This window comes from Sander vitreus, chromosome 12 (assembly GCF_031162955.1).
Source record: "Sander vitreus isolate 19-12246 chromosome 12, sanVit1, whole genome shotgun sequence".
Lineage (NCBI taxonomy): Eukaryota > Metazoa > Chordata > Actinopteri > Perciformes > Percidae > Sander > Sander vitreus.
In genome coordinates this window covers 21,932,341-21,957,631 of record NC_135866.1, presented here as the reverse complement: position 1 = coordinate 21,957,631, position 25,291 = coordinate 21,932,341, and the positions used below count along the sequence as shown (strand labels likewise).

The 25,291-nt window shown below is 40.3% G+C and overlaps 1 protein-coding gene across 6 annotated transcripts; it reads right to left on the bottom strand.

The window, feature by feature from the left end:
* Nucleotides 1–930: 930 nt before the first annotated feature.
* Nucleotides 931–25,291, bottom strand: LOC144526878 (abl interactor 1-like). 6 transcript variants are annotated; one of them, XM_078264595.1, is made up of 11 exons: nucleotides 25,023–25,291; nucleotides 18,913–19,080; nucleotides 13,045–13,221; nucleotides 10,277–10,291; nucleotides 9,306–9,409; nucleotides 8,922–9,062; nucleotides 8,116–8,216; nucleotides 7,091–7,306; nucleotides 5,190–5,279; nucleotides 1,223–1,408; nucleotides 931–1,109 (listed from the first exon to the last, which is right to left on the bottom strand). In XM_078264595.1, exons 1-11 carry the CDS (start codon nucleotides 25,137–25,139, stop codon nucleotides 934–936), a joined length of 1,491 nt encoding a protein of 496 aa, XP_078120721.1. In that variant the 5' UTR covers nucleotides 25,140–25,291; the 3' UTR covers nucleotides 931–933. The 6 variants fall into 6 exon arrangements, with proteins under 6 accessions (XP_078120721.1, XP_078120718.1, XP_078120717.1 ...); XM_078264592.1 differs by lacking the exon at nucleotides 5,190–5,279 and having other exon boundaries at nucleotides 25,023–25,228; XM_078264591.1 differs by lacking the exon at nucleotides 10,277–10,291 and having other exon boundaries at nucleotides 25,023–25,228.

Below are 25,291 nucleotides of genomic sequence, written 5' to 3'. Positions count from 1 at the left end.
ACGCTGATGGAAACTCACAAGTGAAACACACTAACTGACAAATGTACTGTACTGGCAGCTTCTCACGTTACAGTTTATATACAAGTTAGAGAACAGAAAGAAACTCCACCAGAAAGAAGAAATTGTCTTTTTTTGTAATGCATGCTATACACTCAGTTCACCCTTTTTAACAGCATCTGCACCGACAAAGAGCATAGTAAATACACAACTCGAGGTTGCTTGTGTTCCCTCTCAAACATCTTGTGATATGGACATCGACAGCATTGAACATTCAGTAGTGTCCTAATGCACTTGTTGATGTCCGTTTGTCCTTTTCTGTTTGTCTTTATGGATAAGGTATAATGGGTGTTTTTGAAAGGAGGGAAGGGTTGGTCTGCTGGTCTACAGTGCAAATAAAAGGGTTGGAGCGTCTGTGCAGCATTTTATCCTAAGAATGCTACACTGCCTCATCTATTCATGAAATCCTAGTAATACTCCACTGTCTGGATGTACTGCATACAGGAAATACTTGAAATGTTTGTTGCGCTTACACAAATTGACACTAAATCTAGATTTACTTGTCGTTTGTTGTAATTTCTTGTGAGGCAAAAAGTGATTGTTAAAGTTTGAAAAGTGCTACCGACCACCAACAGGTCTAACAGTGGCAGCAAAAAGGCCTTCATCTCCTCCCTTTCCTCCACAGTGTAAACTAACAGACCCCGGTCCAAAGCTTCAGCACCCTCCTTTGTGCGTAGCAACATAACAATTTTTTTTGAAGCATAACAAAACCGTGCAAGCACAAGCCCCCCCCACCCCCCACCCCAACAGAAAACCATTTGAAAATCCACCATGGCACTTCATTCAAAATGGGAGCTGTATGAACTGCAGTCACTGGACTGCATACGTCTGTACATCTTTACGGTTTTACCTCTGTTCAAAACTGCTGTGCCATTTTTAGTCAGCATAGTGCATGATCGACTCAACGTAGTTTCCTGGAAAGAGTCCGGTGACGCCATTACAGACACCTTCAAACCAGCCGTCATCGTTTTTCTTGATTATGTAGATGATGGCTCCTTCCATGAAGGACAGCTCATCCTCCTTGTCTTTGCTGTAGTCATAGATGGCCACAACTGTGAAAAATCAAAGAAAGTTATTTTTATTACAAAAATGGAAACGGACATTAAGTTGAGAGTGTCGGAGAAAAAGAAAAGTCCACCAGAGGGTTGTATTCCCTGTCACTAACCTTTCTCTAAATAAATCTTGGGGGCCCAGTGGGGGTCTCCGTCAGCGTAGGGATCGTTGTAATGAACCACTGCGGCCTCCTCTTCCTCATAGTCCACAGGTGGGGGAGGAGGAGGGGGAGAGGGCTCCTCAAACACACCCATGTCCTCTGGGGGAGGCGGAGGAGGCGGGGTGGGGCTGTCTGTTACTGAAAGAGGACAGACAGTGGAGGAGATGGAGAATCAGAAAGAGGAAAGGAAAATCAAATAGAAGAGACGTTCACAGATAACACTCTGCTGATCTCATCTGTCACTACAGTCGATTTCAAAATGTATCTCTCGCGGCAGAGTGCGTGTTCATATTCCATTCCAAAATTCAATACTTTTTCACAGCCTTTTATTTTTTGGCTGGATTGGGTCAGAGTCCAAGATGGCAAAGAAATCTGTAACAATGATTTGAATCTAGAACTATTTGTCAACATCAACAAATGCCAGTGTGTAGAAAAACAATCAGACTATATTTCAATAAAAACTAAGTAACATAATTTTTCAGGACTTCAAACTGGCATACATATTGTCAAATGTATTTTTCCATATTGACAACCATCATGCAGAGAAACTTTTCTGAACCTTCATACTGAGGAGAGTTATGCATTTAAATGTTCACTAGAGGGCAGCTTAGGGTCCTAGGGTCTCTGCTAGTATTTCTGTTCAAACTGCAACTACTCGTAGCACTATTCATTTGTCGGCCCATTTTAAATGGCTTAATAGGGATCTCTTTTTCTTTTTCAATAGACAGCAAGTCATGTTTTTAATTAGTGTGTCTCAAATGGATGTTTAAGATTTTTAAGTCTTCTCCTATTTACTTTACTATGGCCTCCTCTTAAGACATTCACAAAGTTGTACGACTGTATTTTAGTTTTTCCCCTGAGAAATTAGCAGTGGCATTTTAAGCATAAACCTGAAAAATAAACCCCCTGAATATTCCCTTGAGTCAGTTTTGTGAAAGAGAATGTGTGTATTTAATTGTACATGTTCTGTATCTGAAGGCTAAAGGTTCAGCCGAAAGGACCCATCATCTCTATCTGCGAGGGGATCAGTGTCTCACTAGGATTGTGATTTTAAAAACTCGACTTGGTCCTGACACTCTTCCACTGGTGCGACAGTCTTCAGTCTTTTGTGCTGGTGATACAAGTGTCCTGTTGGAGCGGGTCTCCCTATACACCTATAAGTCCAGTGACAAAAGAAAAACTGCACCTCTTATCTAACTAATTCATAAGCCTGCTCTTGAATTAAACAAACTGCAATAATGCACTAGGGGACTGTATTTAATGCATCTCTTTAATTCCAATCTGCTTAGATGCCTTTTTTCCCCAACGGTCTAACAACTGACTTTAAATCTGTTTAAGAATTAAGAGCTGAAAATGCTTCACTGTATAACAATAGCTGTCTTGGATTTTATTAGTCCAATCCATTACCCCTTTAAGGTCGGTGTAAACACAGCAAACATTACATTGAGTCTAAGTGTGCTATGTAGTTGGCAAGAACTATATCGTCATACTTACTACCCAGTTAGTCTTCTATTTTAAGGTGACCAGATTTCTGAGAAAAAATCCGGTGACATTTTCAGCTCAGAAGCGTAAATACCTCCAAAAAAGGTAATTAGTGGGGTAGTTTTTTCTTCATATTTTTGCATTAATGTCACTAGGAAGCATACCAGTATAAATATATATTCATATTTGTAAGTGGGATATATATATATATATATATATATATATAAGTAAGTGGGATTGTCTGGAATCTAAAAAAAAATGTCTGTGCTGACATAAATAGTTTACATGAGAATACATTATAATTTTGGCCCAAAGTTGAAGACCATGTAGAAATTTTGTTGCAATTTCAAAACCAGATTACCCAGGAACCGCTTGTTGTAGCCTACCGATGCATGTGTTAAGTGAAGAGTTTGTGAAATATTATAATGTGAGTAATGGTGTGCAGAGATTTATGCAGAATGCAAATATGATAACATTTCATGTAAGTTCAATGTTAATACCATTGGAAAGCTTAGATTCTGGTTGAGGCGGTCGTGCCAGACTCACGCCTTTGGCTGAGTCAGAGGGAGAGCAGGAATGCGGTTGTGAAGAAGTTGGTAATTTCATGGCCCAGATTAACACTTTTGCATGCACTATATCCGTGTCACATTCTCATTAGGGGCTGAGCCCCCCCCTAAAGGTCTGATCCTAGAATCGCCCTGCTGCTACTTCATACTTGTACTCCACTACACCTCAGAGGGAGATGTTGTAATGTTTACTGCACTACATTTATCTGACAGCTTTTGCTTTATTGCTTCACACTGGGCTTGTTTCTGCAAAGCTCATTGAGTATCGGATACAATTAAAACTATTGAGGAAATATTTTCCTTTGACATCGGTCCAGTATTAAACGAGATCGCTGCAGTCAGCAACAGCGAAACAAGCTACAATGTAAGTCAATAGGACATCAATTGTCCAGCTTGTATTTACGTTCATAAAAGTGCTCGTTTTGCCAGTAACAGGCTCAGATTAATATTAATATAAGTGTCTGACAACATTATGGAAAGGATTTCTAAGGAGGTAAATCTGTTAGAGTAAGTAAGTCCTTTTTTTAAAGCTATAAAGTCCGCAAAATTGTGTTCGCTACACCCACCAGACTCCATGTAAATAAACAGTAATTTTGGCATCGTAAAATATGGGCATTCTAGAACATCTCTGAGCTCTGAGCAGCGCTTGCTCTGGCTTGAGTTTGGTGTGTAGGGTGCGCGAGTCAGCTCGACTATACGTTTGGTCAATGTTTTCTTTCTTTCATTCCAATTTCGAGTCTGTCAGTCACAGTGAAAACCGGGAACATTTCCGGGGACAGCTCCAGCCGGGGACAGGTCACTGAAACCGGGGACGTCTGGTCACCCTATTCTATTTACATATTAATCCCTGTTTCTGGTGCGTGAAATGTAAAATGCAACACCAGAGGGCGTCTACTGAGAAAGACTTTCGAGAAACTGTAATAAATAAAGGTAAAAGATTGATGGATATATGTTTACAATGTGCTAATCACTGGTTTAACACCATCAACCTGGTTTAAGGTTTAAAGCATAATCTATTCTTTATCTGACTGTATGTCTCTCATCCAGTTGTGTAGTAGTAGTGTGACAGCCTGCTTTACGTTTGACCAGACACATACAGACAGTTAGATCGCTGCACAGCTGCATTTTTCCAGACAGGCGGATGGTGAATCAGGACACGGCATCAGGTCACATTTTCACTCCTCAGTGGACAGAAAGAACAGGACGCACGCTTTAAGTGATCCATCACCGTGGCAACAGACAGTCATTCGAAGGGCATGTGCCCCCCCCCCGATCCCAAATACAGTGAAATAAAAGGTGTGCCGAGTGTAGCAAGCCGCAGAGAAGAGTGTGATGCAGTGTGTGGACTTTGAGACAGTTTCAGACCATGATGTGATGAAAAGTGTCTAGACATAGGTGATAGACATAACCAGAGTTAAAATAGGTCACATGATCTCAAATCTGTATCAAGATTAATGTAACACATCTGACGATAAATGTAGCAATCACTTCTTCTTTTTTTTTAAATATGTTCTATACGTGTTGTAGCTGTTTGTGATTGTGATTTGAGTCAATTTAGGTCGTTAAGAGATTTATAATTTAGGTCATTCAATACATTCAGTTTCCTCCCCCCCCCCCTATTGTATGTATGTGTGTTTTGTGCACATGTGTGGGAGTGAATGAGTCTCTGAGTAAGTGGACTTGAACGTGAAGAGTCATCTTTATAAGTATGTGATTTTTTTAAGAATACATTCCTGAAACTTTTGGACATGCACAGCAGGTATGTGCACAAGTGAGTGTGCACACATGTTTGCATATAATGGGTTTCATTGAACTCATGCATGCATATCTGCTTAACTAAGTGCATGTTTTTGTATGGATTCTCTACTTACTGCTCTCCTGCATTCTGGCCACAAAGCCGGTCAGAGGGATCTGTGGGGTCAGCTGTACCATTGGAGGAGGAGGCGGAGGAGCCACAGACACTGGAGCAGCAACACCCAGAGAGGCAGACAAAGCAGCGGAGAGACAGAGAGCGATGGAGGTGGTGGACAGGGAGACAATGACAATGACGAGGGAAGAGCAAGTACACACAAAAAAGAAGACGATAAAAGTCCAATCACAAAATGGTGAAAAAGATGAGAATAAAAGAAAACAAAAAGCTTGTAAATCAGCGAAATAGTGCAGGAAGTATTGCTGAGCAACTCATTTACACATTTCCAATCAGTGTTCTTTTGTGCTGCGGTTTTCTTGCTGGGCTAAAGAGGCATTCATCTCATCTCAGTCTGAGAATCTACCTCATCAGCATCCATTTTTTTTTTTACGTCAAAGGCAAAGCCTGTGGCTAGCAATAGGTTTCTGCTACAGTGAGAGAAGTGCAAAGCATTACACAGACCCAAAAACATGACAGCGGCAAGGTGACGGCTGTGTGGCAGGAATAACAAAGTAGACATATGTGATCTAAAAAGAAGCATTTACAGGTAGAGCTGCAGCATCTGCGTCTGATCCGACTGGCAATTTCATGCTAAATTAGCATGGTATGTCTGGTCTGGTCACGTGCAACATTTAGTTCAATCACACCCTTTACTGAATGACTTAGCATATATCATCCTTTACTGAATGACTTAGCATATATCATCCTTTACTGAATGACTTAGCATATATCATCCTTTACTGAATGACCTAGCATATATCATCTCCATCTTCTGCCTCTGAAATTAGGCTTTTTGCTGCATTGTCTTAAAAAAGGAGGTAAATGCATAGACAAACACAGCTGTCCTCACTCAAAGACATGATGTCACACACATGCACGCCAGGTCGGACTCATAAATCACATGTAATGGAAGGGCGTCTGTAATCTCACTGCTGGGCAGTAATGTCTTATTAGTGCGCTCACCGTGCTCTCACCGCAGAGCCACATCCAGCCACAGCTACACCCTGTGAGATCAATGAGCTCCCTCGTGTGCTAGAACTCGCTTTTTGTGCTGTAAAACTACATGAATTACATTCATCAGGAATCCTAATGTATCTTTCACTTTAATTAAGTTCCAATGAGTAGACAGACATCACGGAGATCATATGCTGTCCCAGTTAAAGTCCCTGGTTGATGCAGCTCTGCATCATTGTCTCTCTCCTCCCAAACAAGACAGACAGCCTCCTCCTTCTGTGCCAAGGAAGATGCTTGTCCTTTGAGAGAGAGAGAAGCCATTAGACGAGAATGGCTCAGAGTGATGCCTGCCAAAATTAATTATACTCCTCTGACAGAAAATATGTCCTGGGTTTCCCCTTGTCTAGCAACTATTTATGTGTCTTCTGTCCTGAAATGCCTCGTGCCTGTCTCTCCTGAACAAGAAGCCTTCTCCAGCTGACTAAAGTGATAACGTCATAACTCAATTACAAATGGTAATGAAACACTGCACGGCAGTGCTAAGGTGGGAAGGTTTCAACAACCCTGACTTCAGTAACTGTGGTTCATTAGTCATTTTCATTAGCATCTGGAAGGACTTGCCCATGCATAGCCTTTAGACCCCTAGGACCATTTTTTAGCAGTTTCACATAATTATACAAAAGATTGTGGAGTGAAAACACTGAAAACTGCCAAGAATAGATGGTACAATAATACAAGCTTCCTCTATACTTTATTCATATTTACTGAAGGAGTGGCCAAAATGTACTGTATATGCATGTTTCATTAGATTAAATACGACTATTCCTACACACCAACCATATAGTAAAGCAGACCATTTATAACATACATACATACATTGATGAAAAACGTGTATTAAAGCTGAGTTACCGGAGTTCTGTGGGTAGGCGGGGCCCCCGTTGATGTGTGGCTGCTGGGAGGAGACGGAGGGTGCGCGGCGGTAGGTGCCGGTGGCCGACACCATGGAGGCCGAGGAGGTGGTGGAGGAGTTGTGACGGGAGATCTGGCGGGAGATGGTGCCAAACTGGGACATGGGTATGGGACCCAAGCCGGGGCCCTGGGGCACTGAGGCAGAGGATGTCGCCACTGCAGGAGAGGAGAGACATGGGTACTGAGCGTTAAAAACCTCAGCCTGATAAGTCACTTTTAGACTAGTGCTGACTTACTAAAAACATTATCAGTAGTTTTCTAATAGCATGCATTCATTTTCAGTATATTTCCATGTAGAATGTGAGTAAACGTTCTGTAAAGGTTAAAGAGTAAAGAGTAAAGGTTCTGCTGGTATGATGAGAGCATTTAAATTCCACAGAGATTTAAAATAAATAAACATCAAAAACAGTACAATGAAAAACCCTTTATGCTCATCATTCTTAACCACTTTAATATCTATTTCTCCTCAGGGCCCGCTGCTCTAATTTTCTTCCCTTGCTTAGAGCAAGGGGAACACATTTACCTGCACAGTAGTTACTTCAATGTACGTTTGAGTGACGACTATAAAACCTGATTATGGAATATACCTTTAGTATAGATACAGTATATGCCTTTAGAAATTACTGTGCACCTGCAATGGTTTTTCAAAGGTTAATATACAAGCTGAGACTGAGAAAAATAAGTCCTAAATAAAGCAAAACCTTGATTTTTTCCCCCCTGAGATTTACATAATATCTTCAATATTAAGTGAAATTTTAAAATGCAACTTTCTTTTTATAAGACATGTTTTATTATTCCCAGTATTGTCTGTCTGCATTTGAATCCCATCTGTTTGACCTAATTAATGTCAATCTGAGTAAATGTGATAATGTTTGAGTGATAGAAATGAGAGCCAGGGAGGACAAGTAGCATACAGAGCCTGCAACTATCCGTTGTTGTAAACAGCAGTGAGGACTGGGACCCACCTTGTCCCATACTGGGAGGGGAAGGGGTGGGAACTGCTAGAGGCATACCAACACCGCTGCTTCCACTGTTCTCCCTGCCGCCACTACCCCCACTGCTGCCACTGCAGAGAGAGAGAGACAGAGTTAGACAGAGTCTTTGTGGTGACCATTAGAGGATGTGTGAGAAAAACCTAATTACATGACAGTGATTGACATCCTACCATTACGCTCTCATATTCACATTCTGTCATACCAATATTCTTGTCACCGTGGCAACAGATTCACAGTTGTGTGAATATGCTGTATACACCCGTCTGGCACATTCACACATGAATACTGGACATAAATCTTTCAGCACACGGGCACATCTGCAGTTACACAGTGTAACAAAAACAACACGAGAGCCAAGGCTTGTTTGGAATGCATAAAAAAAAAAAAAAACATGTCCACAGGTCCAAGTAATATCATGGCTTACTGGGATACTTGAATAGAACAGAGCTATTGGTAATGATTAAAGTAACACATGTGATTCTACTACTGTGACGGGTCAAAGTGTCTGCATGAAAAGGCTTATAGAGGCTACACATTGTTCAGTTTCATTTATTACCCATCATTTCATATTGAACACTAATTATAGAGTGGCGACGTGTGTATTTTACATTACATGATTCTGGTTTGCTCCTCACAGTACTGGTTTATTGGATCCGTTTTTCAGCAATGCATTCACACCTGGGCTTGTCTGCAGTTGAGCTCCATAAAAGTATAAAGGTGCCAAAACACAGACGATAGGTCAATTCCATGGTACAAGAACAGAGGGTCTAAGCTACCTGTGTGTCCTGGGCCTCTGGTTGAGAGAGGCTGTGCGTGCAGGGCTTTGCTGGCTGCCCAGTCGGGCCGGGCTCGTCATGTAGTCATTGGGCACCACCGGAGGCTTCACTGGCTCCAGTGTCTTGTAGGGAGTGTTACGCCTGGATACAGATAGACATAGCCAGAGTTAATTCTCAATGTTTTCATGAAGTCAGATGAAGTGCTTTAACAGACACTGTTTATGGAACCATGGCCAGGTGGTGCTGGTGTTATAAACAACCATTGTGAAATGTAAGAATTGTCCAACAGTATTAACACATAACACATACAATGGTATAATGGTACAGAGAATAAGTAGAATCAAACGTATTTTGAAAACCACTATGAGAGCTGTATGTTCCTACCCCAGGGTACCACGACCAGCCATGGGGGGGCTCGGGGGTTTCTGTGTAGGTGGGGTGGTCCTGGAAAGTGTCCCTCCTCGTCCTGCCGCATTGTTCCCATGTTGCTAGAGGAGCAAAGACAAGTTAAAACATTGCTTTTGTATAAATCTGAAGAGCTGACACCAGTGTCCCCCCTGCTAATGATTATTAAGGCTGAGGAGTCACTTAAACCCTATATTTACAAAGCCAAAATTGAATTAGTTTCAAATGAGCATCTCATCTTAAATTTCAACCGAGCATAATTTTTTGGGGGCACACTGTCACAAAGGTTTTTCTGTCCACAGACAAATTATAGACATAGAAAAGGAGACTAAGAGAGATATAAAAGGAGAAAAAAAGGCAGGACTAAGCAGGCTGCCTTTGTTGTGACAAATTGTTCATGTAAAATGGGATGTCACTTGGTATATGGATAAAGATATAAAAAAGAACATAGGAATAATATGTATGTATGTGTATATGTGTATATATATATATATATATATATATATATATATATATATATATATATATATATATATATATATATATACATATACATATACATATATATCCTGTTACCATTTTTCCACATTTACCATAACAGTTGAATAGTTGAACCTATAATATATTCATAGTAGAATTTTACACCAGGTTTATTACTCGCAATAGTTAAGTTAAAGAAAAGATTAATGACAGCTGGTGATGTTGTGAATATTAAACAGGAAACAATAGATATGCATACATTCTGTGTGATGATACTGCTTTGTTACATCATTATACTGATAAATCAGCTTCTTCATGGAATCATATTTGTTCCATGAAAACTTAATTCCATGTCACCAAAATGTTAAATTGCTATTACAAATGAAAGACAATTTTAATGGGTGCATGGATACCATGACTGGTTGGAGTTTTATCATGACAAAAAGAATAGAAATACAACCATCTCTTACCTTGGCCTTAAGCCACTGAGTGCAAGCAGGCAAAAAGGGGAGACAGAAAACAAGATATGCACGTTGGTTAATGGTTAAAAAAGTGAGTTTAGTGAAAGCAAGTGTGAATTGTAAGCAGTATGCATGAACCCCATCTATTCTTCATTATTAAATTTTTATGTACAGTATATTAAGTTGAAAGTAAGGAAGCAGAGAAAAGAAGTAGAACATCTAGGTGACTAATATAATTAAAACAAGTAAAAACAAGTGTATGAGTCAAAGAGCCCCATGTTGATCTTTACACCCAGCCAGACTCAAGTGGTTGGAACTGACCAGCCGGCCATGTGCCCAGAATACTGAAAAAGATGAGGGTCGGAAAATCTGTGTTAGATTAGAAGATCCATTCCTTTTTTTCTGTGTGTGTGTGTGTGTGTGTGTGTGTGTGTGTGTGTGTGTGTGTGTGTGTGTGTGTGTGTGTGTGTGTGTGTGTATTAATTACAGCAATGTGTTATTATTTTAGACCGTTACATTTTCTTCTGACGATTTAACAACACTAAATAATAAGTTTATATTGTTAAAGATATACTACATTATAAGCCAAATTGTCATTGACCTAATGAAGTAATGTAATGTAATGTTATTGTTAGGGCTTTACACAACGAAGAGGAAGAAATAACTTCCTTGTGTTCCACTTGTTGTAAACACAAGTTTGAAGAAAAAAAAGAAGCAGAAAAAGGTGAAACCACCACTGTGCTCTAGATCAAATATAAGTATATAAATATATATATATATATATATATATATATATATAAGTACTCACCAGCACTGTTTGTGTGTATGTGAGTCTATTCTGCGTGTGTTAGAGTCTAGACTTGTGTTATAGACAGTAATCAGAATGAGAATCACTTAAATTGCTAGACACACTAGAAATAATGAGCAGTGCCTGAGCTACATGCGGCTGTGCTGACGTTTAAAGTGTTGCACCAAGAAAAAAACCTGCGCAGTAAAGCACAACGAGGTCATAAATAACAGCAGTGAGGCATTCAGACTCTCGGAGTGGCTGTAATGTGGCTGAAACGATGTCCCCCTGGTAACTGCTAGTAATGCCAACAAAGGCTGTTAAGGTGGAGGGGTGAGCACAGTCATCCGTAAATGTGTGAATGGGTCTTTCCATGCTCAAGTCTGACTTCTCATCTATCCATGGGTGAGTTCCCCTGGTTATGTGGGTGAAATGCAGAGGGGTGGTGATCACGCCTTGAACGCTCGAGGGAATCCACCACAGCAAGGAGGAAATAGGCTGTAAGGATGGAGTGCTAATAAGCTGCCAATTCCCCACACAGTATGAACACACCATGGACATGTATATGTATATGTACGCAAAAGCAAATACACAGGCAAACTACATGCATTCTCAGAATAATTAACATTTCTATCTGATGCAGTAGTAAGTATGAAATTATATCAATCCTTCTGTATTATTCAGACGTGTGTGAGAGATAAAGTGATCTGGGGGAAAAGTATGGAATGTGATACGCATTTCTGTCTGCACAAACAGAAACACGCACGCACAAATTATAACAGATAATTTCAAATTGACCAGTAGCCAGGGAGTCTTCAATCCCTTTCTTCTGTCCTAAAACTATGATCTAAGTAACTAAACTCCCAAAATCAGTTAGTCACTCTACAGATGTCGGAGTCGTGTTTTTTAACGTGCTGGCAGCATCATCGTCTGTTTTCTATGAGGGTATATTTGAAAAGGAAAAAAAGCTTGCATATGTTCCAACATCTACACTGATCTTCACTGATTTCTGCAGAGATCCATCATTTGCAGCATCCATGAATGATGCTTAATTTGCATAGTGGGCCATGCCAAATCTGTCTCTGTGTGAGCCAGCTCTCAGACGAGGAAACACTGGCTTTTGAATTTAAATCAGCGAACGTTTGAAAATCAGCCACTATCACAAAAGAGACAGACAGGGTGAGAGGGATGAAGAGGACGACTCACACAAGCTGCGGAAATGTGTGACACCAGCAATCAATGCAAATGACTGTGTGTACACACTCGCACACAGCCAAAAAAAATCCAAAGAATGTTATATAAAAGAGAAGGAGAAGAAGAAGAGGGGAAAGGAGAAAACAGATGGATCATGGGGAGAGAGAATACAATTATTTTAGTGAGAATGAGCCGGTTGAAAGAATATTTTCCCACAATTCAATAGGGGATGTGATGGTGTGAGTAGCAGCACTTGGCCTTGGCACACAAACGCTTTTCATTAACTTCTAGCTTAGGAAGTTGATACTGGGCATGAACAAAACCTCTGACAAGCACAGCTTTTTTAGCCTCAGTCAGCTACCGACTTCACATCTCCTTCTTGGGCAAGTGTTTGATACATTTCGAGGTGTTTCTGTACTTAATTAACTAAAAGGCCAGTGTATTGATTGGCTTGCAGTGTGAGTGAATTATAAAAGTAGACAGTCTTGTTCACATGAAAGTGTCAAGTGTAAACTTGAGTAAGTATGTGTTTTCCTGTCGAGCAAAATTGATTAACACTGGAAATCAAGATGATATATCAAAGTAATGACTTTGGTTGTGGTGAAGAAAGAAGCGTGTGGAAGTGCTTTCTGAAAAAACGGTAACTAGAGAGTAAACAGAAACTAGTGTGCTCTTGATAGGACTATATACACGCATTGATATTTTGTCTGCCTGCCTTCTGTAAAGTATGTTTTGTTTACACTTAAACAAACTATGAGGGATTTTTTTTTGACATAATGACAGATAAATGTCTTACTTTGACACCGTGTCCCACATCATCCAACAGTGTGTAGTCGATGGGCTTTCGAATGTAGCGCACCGGCCGCTCCATGTTGCCTGGGGCGATGATCTTGTGGGTGCGAGCAGTGTTCTTATTTGTGGTCAGGATGCCAATCTCTCGACGTGCCACCTTCTCCTTATGGATATCCACTGTCTGCAGGAGAGAAATGATGGGGGACATGAGTGATGGGGTACAACTAGTCTGGCTTACCAGATGTACAGGGCATCCTGCGCGTGATGTCAGGCATTCTCGTCCCTTCTGCTATCTGTTATCTATTTTGCAAGTAAATTTTTACTGGTACCGATACCGCTTACGGTACCTAAAATTCTGTGCCAGTACCCAACAGTACCCCCTCTGTAATGACATAAAAAATTATTTCAGTTGTAAAAACAATTCCAAACCTATTTATCATATTTACTTGGAACATTTTGTTATTTGTACTCAAACCCATCCCCACAACCCATTCATTCAAATATGTATTCATTTATTACACTACACTATAACTTGTATTTGTATCGTACTCTAATTTAGCCAGATTTTATTTTCTGTCTCTTTTTAATTGCTCTTTAATGTTGTATGTAAAGCACTGGCACAGTGTGCACAGTTCACAAGCAACATTTGGTTATCCTGTGCACAACAAATCTATATTTAATATCTGCTACACTCTATACTCACAGTTAAGCATTTCATACCTTGACCCTTCCATGTTGCATGATATCAATCAAGTATTTATATAAAATAATAGAATAATCATGGCTTTTCAATTTCACCCAGTTCATTCCTCTGTGGTTTTTCAATCCCCAGGCCTCCCACTGCTTAGACACACACTCTGGGTTCATCCTTTGAACTCCTACTGACCCACTATTCTGCTCTATTGGCCTACACCCTGGGGCCCATTTGACAAAGCTCTCCTTTAACCCCTCGCATAAGGAGCAAGTGAAAATACTAGTGACCTCAATTTCTTCTGCGATTACAGTCATTATTGCTCACAGCACCCATTCACAGCAGGTGTCTAAGCACTGGCCTTCAATGATAATGATAGAATGATAGATCAAAGCTGAACGAAACGTGGGAAAGAATGAGGGAGGACAGATAGCTTCATCTCTGGAATATGAGATCACACTTGGGAGATGAGTGCTGACGAGTGCAAGTGTTATAAAGGCTTGAGGGAGACATATGAATCCATGACTGTTGTTAATCATACTGTACATATGGTATCATTGGTGCATACTAGATTGTAATGTAACTAATTTCAAATGAAATGAAAACATACATATGTGTGTATATGTGAGTGCATGTTTTGTAAGTAGATGTTTGCTCATATGTGTGTGCGCGGACCCACACAGCAACAAGGTCACGCGTCAATCCCCCACCCAGACATCTCGTACAGTTGACCAGACAGCCCCACTGCTGCAATCGCCTCTCTCTGGGTGCTGGAGATGAAGAATCTGACTGTGAGAAATATATATATATATATATATACACACATATACACACACACACACACACACACACACACACATACATACATACATACATACATACATACACACACACATATATATATATATATATATACACAGTATATAGAGAGAACATGCTTGGCTCTTTTTTTAGTAGAGGAAACAGAAGCGACACGCCCAGCTTCAGCTGGGAAGTAAGAAAAAAAGACCCGCCTATTTCCTGCCAGTGATAAGCGAGTAGAAGTGGAGTGCAGATCCGAGAAACCGAGGACAAAAAAACTCAGAAGGACAGAAAGGCAAAGACAGTTTGAGATAGAAAAGATAGAAAATACTGCATGTACTGTAAAACTAGAAGCTGCTTCTGGTGGACTGTCACGATCAGAAAGACATAGAGAAGAAAGTGGGGATGAGATATTGCTGAGAACATTTTAAGTCTGTGGATTTAACAAACACCAAACAAGAAATGCTGTCACTACCCATCCTTTGTCTATACTGTAATACCATAATAGTACTATCAAGAATTACTCTTAACAATGAGGAAGAAAATAAATGCAGCAGTGATGCAGCAATCATGTCATCTGTCGGTGATGACTGGACCCTGTCAGCTTCATTTCAGCATTTCCTCTACACGTACACAAACAAAACATTGCAACATAATAACTGTTACATAATCATTGGCGACAGACTGGCTCTTCCTGCGCTCTCTCAATCTCATTTTTTTTTGTAATATCTTTACTCTAATAAACATCTGGCTGTCTGCTCAACCTTTGCAGTATGTTTCTGAGGGCAGATGGTACAGCTGTAATTTTCACAGCTGGATCTATATAGTACTTTCGGCCTAATAAATCTGTGTTTTGGCCATTGGTCTCTGCAGTGAGTCGAAGCAGGTTGTACATTTTTAATTTTTTTTTTACTCTTGTTGAAGTGTTATTGGCAAGAGGAAAATATGATGCAGTCTGTATTGAGACCAAGGCGTGTCAGCAGATGTGTGATTTCATACATCAATGATCTCATATAGTGTGGCTTAGGAACAAGTCTACAAAGCCAGCCAATTCTACAGTAGACATAATATTCTGGGGCTATGAATGAAACCTCACAAGTATCCGCATTTGTGTCATTATCTTTTCTTTTTTTTTAATTTACACTTCTAGACATTCTGCACTTGAGAGGATTTGTTCAATTGAAATGGAGCAGAAAGAGGCACAAGTGGGTCACAGAGCTGATGAATGAGAACTTCTGATAAATAAGGAACACATGAATCAGAAAGCAAACTGGCAAACAGCAGCACTCAAGGAAATGGAAAAGAGAGAGCAAAGGAAATCATGGGAAGGTACTTTTTCTATTACAACAGAATCCTGAACACTTTTGGGTTAGGGTTTCACAAACACATATTTAGGCACAACCATTCAATTTAACTGTTACACACAGAGGAGAAAGGGCTGCAACAGCTCTGCTTTTATTCAGCATGCTGTAGTTTTGCTACATTTGCTACTTGCAGCATTTCTTGTAGAAATTCGTGACAGTCTCCTCTGCAGTGGGCTTTTAAATCCTACAGAGCTGGGACTTGGTTTTGGCAGCAATGTTTGGCTACCTTCATTTTCTAATCCCTTTTTTAACTCTTTCAAGTCAAGACAATTTGCACAGCCTACGCCAGGAAAACACTTGACACAACCGAGCATGTTAAAATGTAATTTCTTGGACACATCACTGCTAGAATAATGAATCAAAGCCCTGGAGACATACCTGTACCAGTACGGGATGCATGTTAAAGTAAATTAACTTTTCTCTAGATTCAAACAATTTGCAGTGACTCCAACTCATCTGTGTGAGATAACTCCTTTGAGACAGCCGCTTTTAAGGACATAGATCTCCATATTATAGTACCGTTTTTTATATTCTCATGCAGCCATGTCTATTGGATTGCTTTTCATTCTGGAAGGAAAGCATTTTTCATTAAATGTACTAAAATACAGTATTCATTTATTATTTTTTATTTAAAGTATTAAATAACTTCCAGATAGCTGTTACTGTTCTAGGGCTCTAATATTGTGCATGTTGGCTCGTAGGCTTCACTGATACAATCATATGGAATGGAGCCAGCATTAATGTTTTAGTTTCACCTGTGCTTTTACTGCTATGACAAGTCAAATGGCGGCTGTGAAAAAAACTATTTTGAAAATGATGGACAGACTGGGGCTGCTCTAATGGCGTTTTTTCATTACATGGTACCTGCTCGACTCGCCTCGACTCTACTCGCCTCACTGTGCGTCCGTTTTCCATTGCAGATTTTAGAACCGCCTCAGCGTGGCTGGTCGTGATAGCGGTGCCGCAGTAAACTGCCGTGACCTAACGCGACACACACACAGAACGTGGAAGGTGTGTTGTTGTTGCCACAGCCAGAAGACATTTTGTTTCAAATGAAGCTGGAGGCAGCAAAAATAAACACAGCTGGCTAAACTATTTAAAAATGGCGGGTTTGTTCAGGACACCCCCCCTCTGTCGCTTTCACGTCACCTTTTGGTATCTGCTCAGCTCGCTTGGAACCTCGACTGAGGTGGTACTAAAAAAAGTAACTGTTAGCAGGTACCAGGGACTTTTTATCATAATGGAAAACCAAAAAAGGCGAGTAGAGTCGAGGCGAGTCGAACAGGTACCACGTAATGGAAAAGCACCATAAGTCTCTCCCTTGACTGACTATAGACAAATGTTCTCAGTACCAACTACAGTTAAGTGCCCACACTGACTTAAGAGTTTCTGTACTGGGGTGCTGTCAAGTGTTCATATCAGTGTGGTTACAAGGCCCTATAGAGCTAATGCATCTGAAGCAGAAATATCCACCATCAACTGACCATCTAAAGGATTTATAAAAGCGTTCCGTTGTTCTTCATTAGACTGCGCCCTGCTGTACTCCATCCTGCGGCCTGTGGAGTGACGCGGGAGCTGAAAATGCTAACCAGGCGAGAGAGCTGGTGTCAGGATTTCACTTCATCCCTGACAGGCTTAACGAAAGCACACAGGGAGGGGACGGGGGTCATTCACTGGCTGACAGGCAGGGTGGCCGCACACAGAGGGAAAGAGAGAGAGAGAGAGAGAGAGAGAGAGAGAGAGAGAGAGAGAGAGAGAGAGAGAGAACTGCTGATGAAGCAAGAGGGACCGAAGAGGGGCTGTGGAGGTTTGGCAGCACCAGCATGATCCATGCCCCTGCCATGTTTGTCTGTCTTTATAAAGTGTGTATGTGTCATTGTGCACTTTAGTGTTATTATAGTCTATATCAACGACGTTTCATTTACGGGATTGTTCCGGTGCCGCTGGAGGTTCTGCCGGATGTCCCTCATTTTCGGGCCGGATGTCCCTCACCTTCTGCTTTCTTTATGTTGGCATTCTAAACTCCGGTCGATTCGGGAAACATCCTTCGAGCTAGAAAGAACTGACAATGAAATTATGTTTATCTTTTTTTTTGTAAAATTCTCATCACACACTTCGACAGCCATTTTACTTCCAGAGCTCGCCTCCCTACGTGCACACGTTCCACCAAAACAAGTTCCTTCCCGAAGCTATTTTGCAGAGGCACCGTACCTGCGCCCGGCGCTTTGCGCCAACCAAGACGATTGTGATTGGTTTAAAGAAATGACAATAAACCAGAGCACGTTTTTCTCCTATCCGGGAATTTTGAGTGGACTAGCCAGACCCTCCTTCACAGCGCTGTGGAGATAGGTCTGGCAATACGAGACTAGTGTTATTATGACACAGAATAATACCAGCAGGTTTGTACTTTACTGTACTGAGGGACCGAAACGTCTAAATAAATGACGCTATAGCAAGAGCAGAGTGCGGGATTTTTCCTTTGTCTCTAAGTTGATTTTATCATCCAACGCACCTGCACAGAAGAATTTGTTTGGATTTGTGAGTTGTTTCTTCAAAAAATACTTTACTGTACTCAAATTGGTTTAATCTTCAGATGACAATCCTCAAAATCACACCTTGATTTACCAAAGTTCCTCTATAACAGTATTTCTGTTAAAGACGAGAAACTGCTGGTGAGTGTGACATGGCTGGTGTGGAAATGAACATTATCTTGGATTTATAGACAGCAGGTGTTGTGGAGGAAGTTTTGAGTTCATATTAACATCAAACAGCATCAAAAGCTAATTTAGACAGGAGTAGAACAGATTAAAGGGAGATGTCTCACTTAAATGTGATATATACATTTAAACAGAGGAAATTAGAAATAAAGGTCTGGGTCTGATATAGGTCTGCTTCAAATAAAGGCATTGCTCTCTCTGCAATTAAGGTAAATAAAGGCCCTGGTCATTGTGCTTTTACATGAATGCAATTTAAGCATGCATACAGTATGTGTATCTTCCAGCACTGTGGTGTGTACCTGGGAGATGTGGTTGATGGAGGACTCCATGCGTCGTAGTTGCGAGGCCTGGATGTCCAGCAGCTGCAGCACATTGTTAGCTAAGGCATTGATCTGGTAGGCCACGCTGGCCAGAGACTGGGTGGTGTAGGCCTTGGTCTCCTCCAGGGCCTTCTTTTTGTCTAGAGCCTGGCAGAGAGAGGAAAAAAGGACAGAGAGCAAGAGAAAACGCAAGTCAGAAAAAAAATATCAGTGGAAGGATGTGTGGGTGGAAGAAATGGAGAGGTTGGCAGAGGAAGGTAAGATATTAAGTTCCAAGAAACTCAAGAGGAAATTATGCACTCTCATTGTTACTCCAATCAGTTGTGTGAGCGGGGAGTGAGAGGGCAGCTTGTTACAGGGAACTGTATTTGACAGGACCGTTCATTCTCAAACTGAAAAACTCTGTTAAGATCTGAAGGGAAGTGAACAAGTGTTCTTGATTCTCAGAGGGACTGACTTTGTGGGTGCAGAGGTGCCTGGAATTGGACAACAATAACTTCCAAATAACTCAGATGGACCACATGGGACAGGTACATGGTGGGAGATGAGCCCAGTGAGGAGGAATGCCAAGACATTTCCTAGGATCCTAAATCTCCACCCGGCTGTGCAAACCATCTGTTTGTGGATACCTTTAAATAGAGATGGAACTGAACAGACATATTTATAGTTTGGAAACAAAACAGGGATAATGTAGCCACACAGAGAACCACTTCAACAGGGGACTGCCAGTCTTTTTGCAGGAAAATAGAAGCAGGATTACAACTAGCAATTATTTTCTTTTTTCATTATTAAATTACTCATCTAGTATATAAAAATGTCAAAATGCCTACCGCATGTTGAAAAGTACTTCGTTTGTTTTACCAAAAGCCAAAACAAAACAAAAGTTGCTCAGTTTACACACATTAAATGAGGCCAAGAATATGCAAATATTTACCATTTTATAGGCTTTGACCTGCAGATGTTTGGTACTTTATTATACGTTGTCTTGAAAATAGACCATTATTGAAAAAAAAAACAATGATTAATTTCTTTCAATTCATTTATTAACTGGTTAATCACCTTATTTATGCCGCGTTCTATTTACCTCGCAACTCGGTTTTAACGAGGTCAAAGTCGTAAACCACCCCCCTGACCTCGGATTTACGAGCTCGGAACTCGTACAACCTCGCAGTAGCCTGAGTTCAAAATCCAACATGGCTGCCCCCTGTATCAACAGTTGTGAAAAGCTGCAGTAACATAAAGTTATAAGCGCTTCTGTCTTATTTGTGTCACTAAATCAGTCGTTCACACAGGCATGTTCAACTTCTATCTGTGGACATGTTGTTACGCTGTTTGCATGCACAAAAAAACGGCGTAATGCGTTGTTATCAACTGGTATTGCTAACAATAGCTAACCGGACTAGAGCTAATGAAAACAATGAAAATCCGACTTTTTAAATAGAACGCATTCAACTCGGGTATGACGTCATTCCCTGCTCCGGCTTCCGAGTTCCAAGGTAAATAGAACGCGGCATTAGCGCTAGTTGAGGTGAGTGGTCTCACATCCTACCTCGAAGTATGACTTGAGTCATTCATGAAGCCTCACGGAGCAAGAAGAAGCTGTTCTTTAAGAATGAGTTGAATCGCTAGCTATGCTATGGATTCAACATATTCAAAAAACTTTTGATGCCTGAAAAATGTCAAAAATATTTTTTTAAATTACGACAAGCGTAGCTTAGCATAAAAACTGGAATTAGGGGAAAACAGTTAGTTTGGCTCTCTGCAAAGTAAAAAAAAAAAATACATGTACGTATCAGCACCTCTAAAGCTCACTTTTAACATATTGTAACTTGCTTGTTTTAGCCGCACAAAAACAGACAAGTTGTGGTTTTAGCCTACAGGAAGTTACATGCTTAAACACCTGCTACCGGTTTCCTCTATTTACGCTAAAATGGGCTAATATTCTCTTGGCTCTAGTTTGATAGTTAATGGGCAGATATGAGAGTGGTATCAATCTTCCCATCTAACCCTTGTGTGTGGTAGCAGGAGGAGTACCATGAAACAATTCTACAGGACCACATGCCCACCTGCTACCTTGCAAACCACCTGCAGCACCAGTATCTGTTGCAGATGTCTGGTGGGACCTGCAGGTCGGCCCATTCTGTGCCAATCTTTGACTGCCAGTTTGTAAAACACAGAGCCAGAAGATGAAACTGCTCAGCATTATCACAGAGACTGGAACAGATCCTCATACCTGAGTTTGGAAAATGCTGACTTATGTTTCCAAAGACATGTACAGACTACTGAAACGCCTTGCATGTTACTGTGCTAAAGATTTACAAGATTTAAAGATATAGAAAAACATGCATAATCAATAACATTAGACATAGATACACCACTATCTGTGAAATGCATGCATGAGAGGGAGATGGATGACGAAAACATGTGAATTGGGATTTAAAGAGAAGTACGAAATTCCAACGGAATCAAACTAATTAAAAAAAAAGGTCTGAAAATATCCTGCATTGAAAACCCATTGTAATATTAGCCTAGATCTCCCTAATAGACATTATTCATTATGGAACCCCCCCAGATACTCATACTGATACTGATTGGTCCTTTAAAAAAAAAGCCATTCAAACGTATTGATTGGAACTTTGTGGTTTAAATATGCAAATCACATACTGGAACTAAATAAATAAAGTAATGTTCATTTTAAGATATAGCAGTTTTTAAAACTAAATGTTAAGATCTATTTACACACCAATAGCAGCAAAAGCCCATCCAAAATAAGCAGTGCTCACTGTTACAATAGATATCATTCAAAGAGTTTCTATTGTAGTATACAAAGGCACTAACAAAGCCGAGTTCTGCTTTTATGACACCAATCATTTTGTATGTGACAAGTTTTTTCAAATGGCTAATATCTCATCTAAGAATAAAACTATTTTTCCCCCTCCAGCGTCAGAGTGGATTTACATATCAGGACATGCATTGCCCTGTATGTTATTTTGAGCATTTTTGCTATTCTGGTTGATAATATGAATGCATTAACTGCATTTAGAAAATGTTAAATTAAGCACTGTATCCAAATCCACGTCAAATATTACTGCTCACATTATTAGCCTAAGCTATGACGGCCCGCCTCTTTACTCTTAATTCCCTGTTGTGTTTGTCAAGTGTGTTCATATGCATGCAGAATTCAAGCTGATGTTTTTAATGTCCCCTGAGAAATCATTATTCAGGAGAAGCTGCACATACATGCATGTTCATATCCCAGGCAATATTCTAGATATTGCCGCAGAAAGTGACACTAAAGTACATGGCTTTAAAAATTAGCAGAGAAGGGGGTAAAAAGCATCATGCACCCATTTCTCATAAATGTATTAAGAAAGAACGATAAGCACTTCGTAAATAGCTTGGGATGCTGTCAATTGAGTCACTTAACTTTCTCAAAGTAAAATAAAAATGTATGCATAGAATTAGATATTTTTGTGACAGTTAAACCATACAAATCATCTATGACTTAAATGGCAGTTCAATTATATCATGCAAGAAAGTATTTATCTTTGTCTTTGTCTTATTCAACAACATATAAATGCAACAATCTTATTCGGATGATGCTCTTTCCAAAAAAAAACTGGACTTTCTGGAGATTGGTAACATAATGTGACTCATAGACATGGTATGGTATAATTATTGGTTTCATAAGGTGTTGGGTTACATAGTGAGGTAATATGATGAGTTGAGAATGGACATTACTTAAAGAAGCTATGATCAAAAACCATCCAGCAGCAATTTTCTATTTTCTCATCGTCGCCGACGCCTACAAATATACGCCAGTCGTTTTGCTCATTTCTAACCTTGCTTCATGCAGTGTGGTACAACATTTCCAAAACATGTCAGGGATTTTTCTCTTGACTTGACAACTGGTATGTGAAGGACACATCAATATCACCGCTGGGCACATCTGTTGTCAATCTGCAGCACCTCACATTCGTGGTTTCATTGCATCAGAGATTAAAGCAATTCCAAAGTGATGATTTGTGAGTATCATCAATCAGCAAAGATATGTTTTTTTTTTTTTTTAATTTGGAGTTTGCATGCAGGAAGCATGATTTCTATGATTTTTTTAGGTTTTATCCACAAGTTTATGGATGAAACCACATACATTTCTGCCTCGAAGTGACACAGTAGACAGGGTCAAGCTATCAACCTGGCCTAACAAGATGTAGTCTGCCAAAATCATAATTTAATGTCCACAGTAATCGAAAATACTGAAATGTAAAACATCCCCAAGGGAACATGAATACAGTATATCAGCCATCTGGTTTAACTTGTAACCCACTGCTTCCTATAATAGCTTTTTACCAACAGAAGCATGACATTTCCTCTCCCCATGTCAACGGAATTGGCCACAAAGGGACATGTACCTGTAAGACCTTAAATAAAATGTAATAATAGCACAACCTTTGAGCTTAATATTTAATTCATTGGGTAGCTTTCTGCATAATGATATTGGGCTGGGCACACTTCAACACAGAGCTGTGCATGCTCGTCAGTATCTAAGCACGCATTCAAGCAGTGAGTGTACATTGGATTTCCGATGACAAGCTAGGCAAAGTGATCTGACGTGTTATTACAGCTAACTGTGGGTTTCATCAGCACCACAGTCAAAAAATGACACATTAGGGTTTCTGGTCAACAGACGCTGCTGTTCACACCAGACCATTCAAGCTATGGTCTATGATGTAAGCTCATACTCTCACCCACATTAACTGAATACATTCTCACTGTGGCAAAGTAACAGGGTGATGACATGTATTGTGAGTAACTCTTCCGGCTAGAAATCCACAAAATTGTTTTAATATTTTTTTTTACACGTTGGAACATGGATCATTGCGATTTTATCAGAGGGAGATCCCTATTCTGAGAAACATTTTGATGTTGAACATGTACAGAACTGATTTACCTTTTACAGTATTTTGTGTGTAGGGAAATAACACTAGCTTGTAATAATGTCTTTCTTCAAAACAGTTACTTCCAATTAAAGTAATACAATTACAAGTAAAACTTGAATGGTACCTGCAAGTACCCAGGTTTGTCTCCAGTTTGGGAACCATTGCTTCTGATTCATACTTCTCCTGACAATGATTTAACATTCAGTCTGTATATGCAAAAAGAACACCTACATCATTAACCTGCAACTTACATTTGATTACAAGCAAATGATCCAATGGACATGCTCTGGAGCCATGTTTTCAGCCCTGTGGCAAACACATGATATATCTGCATCATGACATGAGTAGCTTGACTACACGTCTAGAGTCTTCAATGACTTATGTTTTCCCCTAAAAGTATTTAAGGACTTGACATAACATGATATCCATTCAAAAGTAACCTGACAGTTGAGAGATGCTTGGAGCCTACGTTAATGGCTAATGGCAAAGACTAAATCGTTTCTTTACTCAAAATGCTACAGTTTATATGGACTAGCTAAGCGTTTCATTGTATTTTTCAAATTTATTTTTTTGGTGCAATAGCATTCACAAAATATGACTAAGTGCTTAGAACTTTGCTAATGTTAGCTTTTTAAAATGTGCACGAGTAAAATGGATCTTAGATTTCATTCGCGAGTTTTACGTTATAACGATGTTATGTGGCCCAAACGTGAGACGCCGGTTTGGTTTAAATCATGTGAAAAAAAGGATAATTAACGCTAATGTCAATATGATACAAATGGGGGCAATTCATATTCTGTCACACAGGTACCTATCAAAGAATACCAGTGACAAAACCACTCGGTCATAACAACGACACACCCTCTGTAAGCCCCCAGCAGCTTTCAACACATCGGATAACGTTACAGCCGGTAAACCGGGCCGACAAGCCAAAACGAGAAAATAACGAAATACAGTCGTGATTGACTGAATCACTTTACCGGGAGAAAAGGCCACTACATTACGTGTAGCTAGCGGTTTGAGGATCCCTTTCGTTACGACCAGCATTTCCTGTCCCTGTGGTTTCACTCACTTCTACTACAGCACCGCAGACACGACGGAGATAGCAGATACAATCACCAAATTTAACGGCCGTTAGGCATCTCTTACCTGAACATAATTGTTTTCACAGTATTCCGCAACCCGGGACAGGTTCTGATAGCTTTCCACAAGAGCTCTTTTACCGGCAGGGATTTCCTCCTCTAATAGCATTTGTAGCTCTGCCATCTTACATCCCTTTGCATTTCTCTCCTCTCTGTCCTTTTCAGTGAGGCGAGGCGGCGGTGATGCTGCGGCGTGTAGCTGAGAGAGGGGCTCCCCCGCCTGGCATTGTGGGGCCGCTGGCCTCCGATTCACAACAGCCTGTGACAAATGGCAGC